This window comes from Arachis hypogaea, chromosome 8, assembly GCF_003086295.3.
Source record: "Arachis hypogaea cultivar Tifrunner chromosome 8, arahy.Tifrunner.gnm2.J5K5, whole genome shotgun sequence".
Taxonomy (NCBI): Eukaryota; Viridiplantae; Streptophyta; class Magnoliopsida; order Fabales; family Fabaceae; genus Arachis; species Arachis hypogaea.
The window spans coordinates 46,269,406-46,281,284 of NC_092043.1; the positions used below are offsets into that span (position 1 = coordinate 46,269,406).

Here is an 11,879-nt window from a genome sequence, read left to right on the forward strand (position 1 = left end):
ATTGTGTCAAATACCTACTTACGCTAAAGAATAATGTTACATGTTAAAATCTTTTTGTTAACTAAGTCCAATCAAGTTGGTCTAACATAATAAAAATCAATTATAATTAATATTATTCTAAGTTTTATTATTTAACTTGGTTAAACTTTATTCATAAAAAAGTTTAGATGTGTAGCATTACTCTATTAAAAAGTTAGAAGATTAATAATGCATTAGAACACTACCTTCAGCTTTGTTTTAATATATTATAAATAGATAAATAGATGATAGTGAATTTTATCGGAATAAATTGCATTACAAATTTAATATTTTTACTCATCATATAATACTTGTAGAATGATTAAGAACAAAATTAAAAAATAAATTAAATAATTATCTGTCATTAAAAAATTAAAATTATTAAAAAAAATTAAATTTTAATTAATTAAATATTAAAAAAATGTAATATACTAGAGACAAAATTGAGTAATTTATACTTTATTTTATATATATATATATATATATATATATATATATATATATCATATTTTTTTTTCTAAAATTTATATATTAGTCATTCTATAAATATGAATAAAAATTTTAAATTCATAATACAATTCATTCTATTAAAATTCACTATCATATTATTTGATATGAAATTTTTTCTAAGAATAATATATTATTTTTGTTCTCAATATTTTTATCCTATTTAAGTTCTTAATATTTTAAAATCATGTTAATTTTGTCTCACCGACAATTTTATTAACGGATCACTAACAACGAAAACAACATTAAAATCATTTTAAAATGTCAAAAACTTAAATAGAACGAAGACAACTTTAGAACTTATCCTAAACATTTAATTTTTTACGCTTTATAATATCATTCTACACATTTTTTATTATATATTTATATAAATTTATAAAATAAAAAAATTAATTTATTAAAATAAAAGTGACAATATCCATTTTTAATACTAAAATAGAACATTTTAAAAACTTCTACTAATAATATTTTAATATATACTTTTAAAATATATGTTAATTAAATTCTACTAATATTTAGATTAAATCCTAATTCAAAACGTTCTATTTTTGTCTCATACATTTTGTTTCGCTCTATTTTAATTAATTTTTTTCCCTTCCAAAAATACCAGTAGGAAAATAAAAAATTGATAGTTTTATACCCCAAGGAAATGAACTGTATGAGGCTTCAACAAAATTTTCTTAATTTCCTAGCTGCATTGACACTATCACACTAACATTAGGAAAATAAAAAGGAAGGCAAAAGGTACAGAAGAAAACAACTAGTCCATGTTACAATAGTACAAGTCTCCAAAGGAAAAGATACAACAGGGAAGACAAACAATATTACAAAGGTTAGTTTTGCTAAAAGTACAAAGACAAATAAACTAAAACGTGTAAACCTACTGTGTTGCCTGTATTGTTACAGGTCACTTCCAGAGCTTGATGAACTTGTCATGACTCGCCGAAGCAACCAAACCATTTACAGTCGAACCGGCGAGGGAGGCGATCAGACCTTCGTGAGCTGTCAGAGTCATCGTCTTGTTCTCCGTCATGTTCCACAGCTCCAATGACTGCAGTCAAAGTTCATAAAGTGTAAGAACTCGAAACTACATCGGTTGTTTGCTTTTGCATTTTCATTTTCTGTTTCCATTTTCAGTATTTTCTATTTTCAGAATTTTGATTGAAGAAAAAAGAAGAAATAGTGAAAACGATAAAATTCTGTTGTCTGTTTTCTCTTTTTCATTCACAAAATTGTGAAAATAAAAAATACTGAAAATAAAAATAGAAAATGAAAACACAAAACCAAACACACCCTAAATTTTTAAGTACAGAATTTGCTTAACTTTGCTTAACTTTTTCCCAAAATTACCCTTTTATTAAAGGGTAATTATGTCAATAAAATACATCACGAGAGGATAGTTTTGGAAGAAAAGTTAGATGGCAGCTTTATTTTTGGCACCATTTGATAACTTCAGGGACTTGAATTGCAAATTTTGGAAGTTTAGGAGGGCAATGGTTTAGATTTTTCAATCATCAGTGCAACCTTTCTTACCAAGCATGATTTTCGACCAAACATCGGCTTTGTTAATTGTGTATGGAAAGATCACCACAGCTAAATTCACCACTATCAAAGGGAAAGAAATTGGACAAGGACATATATAAGGAAAGTAGACTTGCCTGGTAACAGCCAATGACGAGCAACGACGGATAAGACGGGTGGAAGACACATGATTGAAACTTACTGCCATTACTGCTAAGATCATGAACACATTCCCCTTCACTCCCGGTTCCTAGAGTCCAAACCCGGACCGAGTCCTCACTCACAGATGCCAGCAACTCCCCGGAAGGGTCCCAACACACGGAATGTATCGGCTTCGTATGGCCCTACAATCACAGCACAACATGCCAACAAAGAAACGTTAGTCCCAATATTTGTTTCCCAACTAGAAACAACTATAGACTTCAAAAAATTCTTCTGCTATTTCCAAGGCTTGAACCCAAAACTTGTTAGTTAAGTTAGAAACAACAACTAATTCTATTATTATTACTTTTACAATACACTAGTAATACTAATTATAATAAACATGAAATCGAACCTTTAATGAATATCGGCATCCTTGTGTCTCCACATCAAGTATAGAAACAACATTCTCTGCAGCTGCAGCCAGGTACCTCCCTAGACGTGGTTGAAATCTCATCTGGGCGGTGCCACCCTGATCAATCGACGAGAGAATTGCCAGTTAACACATTAAAGTGAATACATCATCACTTTAATAAACAACAAAACTAAACAGTGATTAAAAAGAAAAGTAAATAAAGGTAGCCTACTGCTACATGCTTCATAGGAAAAAAAAAAGGATAACTGAGGACTAGGATTCTACCTTGAAGACTCTTGCACAACTTCCATTATTTATGCTCCAATATCGTATCTCGCCGTCACCATCACAAGAGCAGATAAGATCCTCTTTATTTGGATGGAAATCTAGGGACATTACAGATGCTGAATGTCCTGTAAAGGTGCGAAGCGAATAACCAGGCTGCATGGTAATTTTATTTATACATTCAGTTAAAACAGAATACCAACTAGGTAAAAACACAATTGAGTCGAATCCAGAAAAAAACAAAGAAACAGACAATCTACACAGAATGACTGGATCATATTTTTCCAAACCATATATAAATAAAAACCTTAGATAATGTCCAGCAAATAGAAAATTATCCATATAATATCATTGACCTCTAATTAATTAAAATTCAAGGTAGAATGCAAGCTCCATGTATATATATAGTAAAGCATATCTAGGAACTCCTATATCAAGAAACAAAGCTGAAAAACATAACCATATCTTGAAGCATAATATATTTAAAATGTAAAGCTCCAAAAGCTAAGAGTTGTTTCAAATTTATTCTCCTCGCTTATAATTTATACTTGCAAATAAAAGAAACATAATGATAAGTTTTATCATCTCAGTTTGTCAGTACTTAGTTAGCAATTTATCTTTGTGATAAAAAAAACTCCAAACCCTTTTTAATCTTCAGAAACAACTTTTGACAACATTTTGGTGTGCAACATTTTTCAGCACAGAAAATAATTAAACCCTTCAGAATCCATAGAAACAATTTCGCACAAAATGGCATATCATTAGAGTCAAAAGAGAAAGAATCAACTAACATTATCAATGTCCCAAACCCTGACAGTTTTGTCAAATGAAGATGTTGCTAAACGAGGCATGCTTGGACTAAAACGAACATCAGTGATCATAGACGAATGCTCTTCAAGAACGGCCTTCTGCTTCAAGGTATCCGTGTGCCATAAAACAGCCTGCACAGAAAAATAATTGGGAGGAAAGTGTTAAATTTTTCCATGTCTAAACAGTGTAAACTAAACATAGTTCACGATTTTGTTTTCCAACTTCCTTTTTAGCAGAAAAAATTAACAAGCTGGCAACTAATCTAACATGTTGGTTAACAGAGAGAATAATGATTTACAACTAACCTTCTTGTCGTGCCCACCGCTTGCAAGTAATTTCCCATCAGATGAAAAATGACAACATACAACTTTGCTTGTGCTAGCACGTACAGAATTTACATCAGAAAACGTGAAGCCTGAAAATTAAATGAATTTCTTGAACTTAGCTTCTAAAATTTGAGTCAGAACCTCTTAAGAAGTCAAGGAATTGAAGAGCAATATTGCAGATCTACATATAAGATAAGGTGCACTGGTTATTAAGTTATCCTTAATTGATGTGCAGATTGGTAATCTTGTACATCATAATTTATCATTAACTTAATGAATTATTTATTAAAATAAAAGAATGGAAACTTTTGCAACAGTGTAATAGAAAATTAGACTTTAGACTTTGACTGACACGTGATAAATTCTCTTGAAAGGATGATATTCTCCTATGAACAATTAAAACTGGTGTTTACTGCACCTTTGCTTACATCCATACAACGACCGACCGTATCTCTAGGATCCGTATCATCATGGGATAAAAAAGACTCAACATTTTCATCAAGAGATCCGTCCTCCACAAAGCGATCCACATCAGCCTACAATTCAAGATTATTATCATCGTGCGGCCAAAATGGAAAGCTAATGAGTCATAATGCAAGGAACTTTTCATTCCTTCCATCAGTTACATTGCAAAGAAGAGCCACTCACCAATTGGTTTGAAGGTGATGTAAGAGTCCCGGTGCCGTCAGTGCTGAACATCATTAATGGCTTTGAAGAAGTAGTACCAGTCATAGATGGCATAGATATCACATCTCCGGGTGTATGAGTCGAGGGAGTCGAGGGTGCCGAACTTGGTGATGGACCTGTTGTATTAGCAGTTCCTGTACTATTGGCAGGACCTGAAGAAGATACAGGCTGCTTTCTCTTTCTCCCAATCTGGTTTTTCGAGGCCTTAGAGGCATTCACAAAATCATGTTAGGAACCAATTTCATTCATAATAAAACAGAGAGTCCGCCAACTTCATGGGCAATTTAAAAGCATGTAACTAACAACAGTTTTAGGCAACAATCTAGCATTGCTTGGATACGCATGCATATTGGCAACTATAAAAGGACTGACCTGATCATTTCCCCTAAATGAGTTCGACATGCTACCATCTGCAGTAACACTGCCACCACCTCCCCCTACTTTATCTTGCTGATGCATGTTATGGCTTGAAGTCTGAGATTGCTGATTTGAGAGAGCATGCTGTTGAAGTTGCTGCAGCTGTGAATTGCTGTTTGGCTGTTGCTGATGTTGCTGCTGCATTTGAGCCAATTTCAACTGTGCACAGAAAAACTCAGAATACTCGAATCACACAGCTTAAGGTAAATCTAAGAAATGATAAACTTTAACAGTTTAACAAATTAGGTAAGAACTACATTAAAAGTGGAAAGATAGTTTAGAGAACTAGAACCTTCATTAGCATATCTGTATCTCCACGAGGAAAAGGAGGGCCGCCACCTTGAAGTGGAGATCCAACATTTGGCACTACATCAACAGGATTTGAAAGACCATCCTTGTTTAGGCTCATACTCCTATTGTTCAACAGCATTCTGAGTCTTCTATTGTCATCACTGGCAGATGGAGATGCCAAGCCTTGCTGCGCAAGCATTATCTGTTGCTGATGCTGTGGTGTCAACATTTGAAGTTGATGAAACGGCTGAGGAGCCTGCATGAAAGGCTTTTGTTGCTGGAGTAGACCAGAGCGGAGTTGCTCCAAACCCTGATTAAGGAAATGATTGGAAAACTTTACAAATTAGTTACTCAACAATTAATGGTTGCAAGAGAATTCATAGAAGTGGCCAGCATTTTATGCAGATGATAGAGTTTAGCTGTGAATGGTTAATAGACACAAAAAGAAGAGGGCAACTTTAATAATGATGGTATCAGGTTTGGGTAGTAACCATAGATTTATACCCTATAAGTGTTGATATAAGGTTAGGTGGGTACATTATCTCATGTTTGGCAAATAATACTACAGCACACCACAATTCTGAAGGTTGCATGATATGATATCATATTAAAGGGAGAAAAACAATATCCACAAGAAGAAGTAACATTCAGCAAAACAATAATAACAATAAAATAAATACAAAAAGATTACTCACTGTGAGTGGCCATCCCTTCAAAGTCAAATTGTTACTACCTTGATTTGGTCCTGAGAGAAGAAAATATTTACATAATTTTTTTGTGCAAGGATAGTGAAAAAGACTGAATGCATGATTGGATGGACTAGATGGAAATCACATCAACTAGAGAATGGAAGAATACCAGGAATTCCCATCAATGATCCTTCAGCACCCGCAGCTCTAGGGTTCAGTACAGGATTAATCTCACTCTTTATATCCTGATTTCAAGTAGTTAGTCAGGGAAAAACAGCTAAGGAAAAAGTAGTAATAATAATAACAAGTAATGAGATCACTCAATGAACAAAGACATACTGGAGTAGACCCTGCTAATTGCTGACTACGAGCTTGAACTTGTGGAGGCATGCCAGCCGCAGTAGCACCATGCAAAACTTGCCTGCAATCGAGCAATTTAGCACCAACAAAGTCAACACTTGTAGCTATACAAAATGCGAGATACCAAGAGACTTAAACACCAAATAACTCTCCATAATGAGCACAGGACTGACTTTAAATAAGCAATAAAATCATAGTTTATAAACAAAAATAATAACATTAATAATCACCCTGAAGGCTGGCCAGTAGCAGCAGCTGACTTCAAAATTGAGGCATGATTAGGATCCAAAATTTGACCCATGTTCTCGCCACCGAATCTTTGCTGTACAAAATACCAAAAGAAAGAAATGAATATATGGCTCATAAGTTTATAGAACAGCAGATGCATCATCCTATAGTTAGATTTTGAGAACATCAACTACCTTCATTGCTGCTTCATCCAAAGAATCTCTCTTTAGCCTCTCCTCATACATCTTTGTTGCTAGTGCATTGGCAGTTCCCGGGTTCCCAACTAACCCATTCGTATTGCCGTTTATGAGATTAGCCCTGTCCCTACCTTGCTGTTGTTGTGGCGGTGGTTGCTGCTGCTGCTGCGGTTGTGGTTGTGGGGGCTGCTGTTGTTGTGGTTGTTGCGGCTGCTGCTGCTGTTGTTGTTGTTGTTGTTGCTGCTGCTGCTGCTGCTGTTGCTGCTGCTGCTGCTGCTGGACATGCCGCTGCAATAGGAGCTGCTGCATCTGCATGTGTTGCTGCTGCTGCTGCTGTTGTTGATGCTGCGACTGCTGCGGTTGCGGCTGCTGTGGTTGCTGCTGCTGTTGCTCCCTGGCCTTCATTAGTTGTGTCTGAAAATGGAGTTCCATAAAGTGTAACTTCAACTGATCCCTCAAATTTATCATCTAAACTAGTTATAGATACCTAAACTAGTTTCCCAAAGTGAAGTTTCGCTTAGGTTCTTATTACTTGAATAAAAACAATATAACCTATAGTGTTTATAGTTTAATAAAGCAGTCTTATGTTTACTCTTCTACCTGTTTAGCAGCAACTAAGTAGCTACCACTCACAAACTTGAGACCCGAAAATTGACCGTGCAACATTGGAGAAAGATGTGTAGATAAAGGGAATGTAAGTACTCATCACATGGAGAAATAACCTTAAGCAAGCCAAGCAAGTGAATTTGTTAGAGGTTAACCCACCTCATAGCTCAAAAGGAGCATGAGTACCCTATGAATCAACTTCTAAAATTTTTTCGGCTCACAAGGTTTGTGCTAAATCAGCATTCAAGGTTGCATTCTCACCAAGTCTACATCCCAGAATACTGTTTTCTTACGAAGTTTGATGGCGACAAAAACCACTCATAATTGCATTACACGTTCAGTACAATGAAACTCACAGGCTCAAACAAGACCTTATAAATGTTGAATCATACTGCTGGTCACAACCTAAAAGTAAAGATTAAACATTCTTAAGAATATTATTTAGCAGGAGTTTATTCTAAAGAAATATCCTAATTATAAGGTTATAAGCTAAAGAGAAAACAAAAAGCATGGAACAGCTAACCAAATCAATTAGTTAAGAGACGAAAGTGAGTTAGCTAGAGAGAATAAAAAGTTATACTAAATGGCATATATAAAATTCATGAAAAATCGAAGGAAATAAACTCTTCAACTGTCAAACACACTCAGTCCAAAATGTGAATGACCAACATTAATGCTTATTTGTTGGTGAATTTCAACCCTCTCTCTCTCTCTCTCTCTCTCTCTCTTATCCCACTCATACTTAGCTAGAGTATTGATAATAAGATCCAAAAACGTCTCCCTAAACATGCTCCCAACTACTACAATGAAGTAAACTAATTCTAATGTCTTGAAATCTTTTTAAAATTCAATCCAGATGAATCATTTCTCCATTCCATGACATGAAAACAGGGCCAAATTTTTCAAAAACCAACCTCAATATAAGAGGCTGCAACCTCCGAGTGCTTCTCATTAGTCCTCGCAATAAAAATGTCCCAGAAAACCGACCACCACTCGAACAGAAAACCTCCCGGGGCATCAATAGCTGCAGTCCCATATTGCCATCCAAAAACAGAAAAAATAAAAAATAAATAAATAAATCAATGAAATGGACAAAAATAAAACACTAGGACAAAAAAAATGCCAAAGTAAAATCCAGCTTCTTCCTTTGAAAAGTTTCGGAATTTTTTAAGGTAACTCACCAACAGGGTCAGAGGAAACTTTCCCCTCAGCTTGAAAAGCCTGAGCAGAAGCCTTCAAATCCCTCTTTACCAGGTAATCATGGATATACACATCTAACCTGAAAATCTCACAGTGCAATAACATGGTTTCTTGCATCACCCTCCAAGTGAAATATGAGAAATAAAGTTTGCAACTTTATATTTGACCAAAATCACATAACAATAACAGATACCAGAACCTACTAATGAACAAATACACCATAATCAAAGTTAAGCACCCTCCTAAAAAGTTTACAAATTTTCCATGCAAACCCCTCAAACTTGCATAGAACTACAAGATACAAGATACCCAAATGAAAATTTCCTTTACTTTGTGACAAACAAAGTACTAAACAAGTACTATAAAATAAGACCACAAATCAAAGTACCAAGAAGCTAAATTAGCCAAGAATTAAGCTTGGAAAAAGACCTATGGTGCAAAAGATTATGAAAGATAATAATATTGGAACTTACATCTTATCAGCTTCCCAGTTAGTTTGAGACATGATGGTAGTTGCTGAACCCAAAAGGTTACTACCCAATGGATATGAAGGGTACCAAAAGGAATGAACTTTTTGTGTGTGTTTGATTTCAAAGATGTTAAAGCTTTGAATTTTGTAGCTGAAGCTGCCAAAGAAGCATTGAAGAAGAGAATGGAAGAAATAGAAGTGGAAATGGGTAGAGAAGTGAATGAAGCAAAAGAGAAGAGTAGAAGGAGGAGAACGAAAACAAGAAAGAAAGAAAGAAAGAAGGGGGAAGAAGAAGATCCAACGGATGAACAGAAGCAACGCCTCTAGATTTTAGCAAATAATAATAATAATAATAATAATAATAATAATAATAAAGTTCTTTAGTTTCATAATTAATATTTTTGGATATAAATTTAGGAGTTAAATAAAAATTAAGAGAAAATTAAAACATGAATGGGGAAAAAAGAAAAATTTAAAAAGTATATTCCTTTTTATGTAAAGTATTAGAGATATAGAGAAATATTTCATTAGATGAAAGCTTATAATAATAATAATAATAATAATAATAATAATAATAATAATAATAATAATAATAATAATAATAATAATAATAATAATTCATCAATATTCAAATATTTAAAATAAGGAAAATGACCAGAAAGTAGAAACATGAACCAACAACGCCACCCTCTTTGTCTACTAAAAATCTGAAATTTAGATTCCCCTCCCCCCAACATGCATAAATTATGTATCATGATAAGTTTGATTAATTTATTTTGAGTTATTATAAAGTTTCATAAGTCATTAAAAATTGGGTTTTAAGTTTATTTGAAAATTTATTTTATTTTATTTAAATAAACCATTAATGTAAAAACAATTTATTTGTTTGATAAAAAAAATTGTTTGATCATCAATCATTTTCAAATCGTACAAATAATATTTTATTCAAGATAATTATGTAACATTGTATTATTATGATAATAAAAATTATTCTATATATATTAAAAGTTAATCTGGTAGTATATATTTTTTATCCTTAAAATTTATCAAAAAAACTCATAAATTTGATTTTATTTTAATTTTATCTTAAAAAAATTTTATTTATATTAAATATATTTTTAATAGCTAAATTTTTAAAAAATTTAAAATTAATCCAACAATAATGCATGACGACTATCTTTGATTAAAATTATTATTGAACTTATCCTAAATTTTTCAAAAAATTAACCGTTAAGAGTATATATGATACAAATCGAAAATTTTAAGGACAAAATTAAATAATCAATCATCAAAATAATTAAACATATCATTATAAAAATCAAAGTTTATTTATAATATTTTAAGATTTTTTTTATAAAATCTAAATATATATTTTTACACACAATGACAAATTAATAATTAATTTTTTATTATATACAGGTAATATAAAAAATCAACTTCTTATTGAATTGGTTAAACTCCTGTATTTTTTTTTTTTTTTAGTATCTACGATGTAAAATCTATGTACAATCTAAAATGTTGTTTCTTTGTTTTGTGGAAATAATATTAACTCAAATAAATATCTCTTTGATATTCATGATTTCTACTCACATAATAACGATCGTAAGTAAGAGAAAATTTGAGTTTATGTATTCAAAAAGCTATAGAACTATAAACTTATCTGAAACTTTAGGCCAATTTAATCGACCTAATTCATTCGTAAAGATTTAGAATAGTGTAGGCGTGTAGCATTGGTTTTCAAATAACATGCACATTACTTAATTCTTTTATTCAACCGAAAAATAAAATTAGTATATGCATGAGAGCTTTTGTTATTATTATTTTATTGCAAATTGAACTTGTCTCTGACGGGATGCAGATTTCATCATAGCGGTTCTTACTCAAATTACTGATTCATCCCTTTTGTCCTTTCAAATTTTCAATCAACTTCTTAACAAAATGACTACAATACCCAGAAGTTGGTTTTAACTTTTAACAATAGCAAGTATGGTACACCCATTCTTTTGAGAGTATGCCATGGGATTTATTTTATTTAAATAAAATAAATATATAAATTATGGAAATACAATTTATGCGGAATTTACAAAAATACGTACGTGTATATATCTCGGATGACGAGGAGTATAGTTAAAATTGAGCATATCTCGGTGTCTGAAATTCTGTACTGTGACCGGACGACGTCAAGACATATCTTCGGTGCACCTGAAACATGTGTTACGAGAGAGATCAGAGACTGAACACCCGAAATACTAAAAACTCAGAAAGGGGTCTTAACATCCGAGATAAACGCAATTCCTTAATTCCCGCCTTAGCATCCGAGATATATTGAGCCGCCTATATAAGGTCACAATAGTCGAGATTAATGTGAATTTGAATAGCTTTTAAGGATTTTATTAGTTTCTAAGAGCTTAAATTCGAGTTCCTTAAGTAAATATGGATCCTCGAAAATATGTCCGCGATGGAGATATCAACAGACTGAATGCTACTTGGCACGTGGTTGGAGCTTTGGATTTTGAGGTTAGTAATCTTTTCTTATTTTATTTTCAGTGAATAATTAGTTTAGATATTTAGGTTTTAGTGACTTAGTTAATGTGGTAGGACTTAGTGAATAGACAAAGTTAGGTCATTTATGTATATTTAGTCAAATATAATATAGTTTGATATTTTGTATAATTGATTGTGACTAAATATAACTTAAGTGAGATAAATAAA

The 11,879-nt window shown here is 32.5% G+C and overlaps 1 protein-coding gene across 2 annotated transcripts; it reads right to left on the reverse strand.

The window, feature by feature from the left end:
* Positions 1 to 1,270: 1,270 nt before the first annotated feature.
* On the reverse strand, positions 1,271 to 9,527 carry LOC112707841 (transcriptional corepressor LEUNIG). 2 transcript variants are annotated; one of them, XM_072201510.1, is made up of 18 exons: positions 9,172 to 9,527; positions 8,680 to 8,777; positions 8,413 to 8,522; positions 6,890 to 7,306; positions 6,698 to 6,789; positions 6,447 to 6,528; positions 6,277 to 6,352; positions 6,114 to 6,163; positions 5,420 to 5,728; positions 5,083 to 5,286; positions 4,672 to 4,899; positions 4,442 to 4,559; positions 4,003 to 4,112; positions 3,679 to 3,828; positions 2,888 to 3,043; positions 2,603 to 2,719; positions 2,184 to 2,390; positions 1,271 to 1,576 (listed from the first exon to the last, which is right to left on the reverse strand). In XM_072201510.1, the coding sequence occupies exons 1-18, from the start codon at positions 9,201 to 9,203 to the stop codon at positions 1,433 to 1,435; spliced, it is 2,700 nt and encodes an 899-aa protein (XP_072057611.1). In that variant the 5' UTR covers positions 9,204 to 9,527; the 3' UTR covers positions 1,271 to 1,432. The 2 variants fall into 2 exon arrangements, with proteins under 2 accessions (XP_072057611.1, XP_025615620.1); XM_025759835.3 differs by having other exon boundaries at positions 4,672 to 4,914; positions 9,172 to 9,493.
* Between the last annotated feature and the right edge of the window lie 2,352 nt (positions 9,528 to 11,879).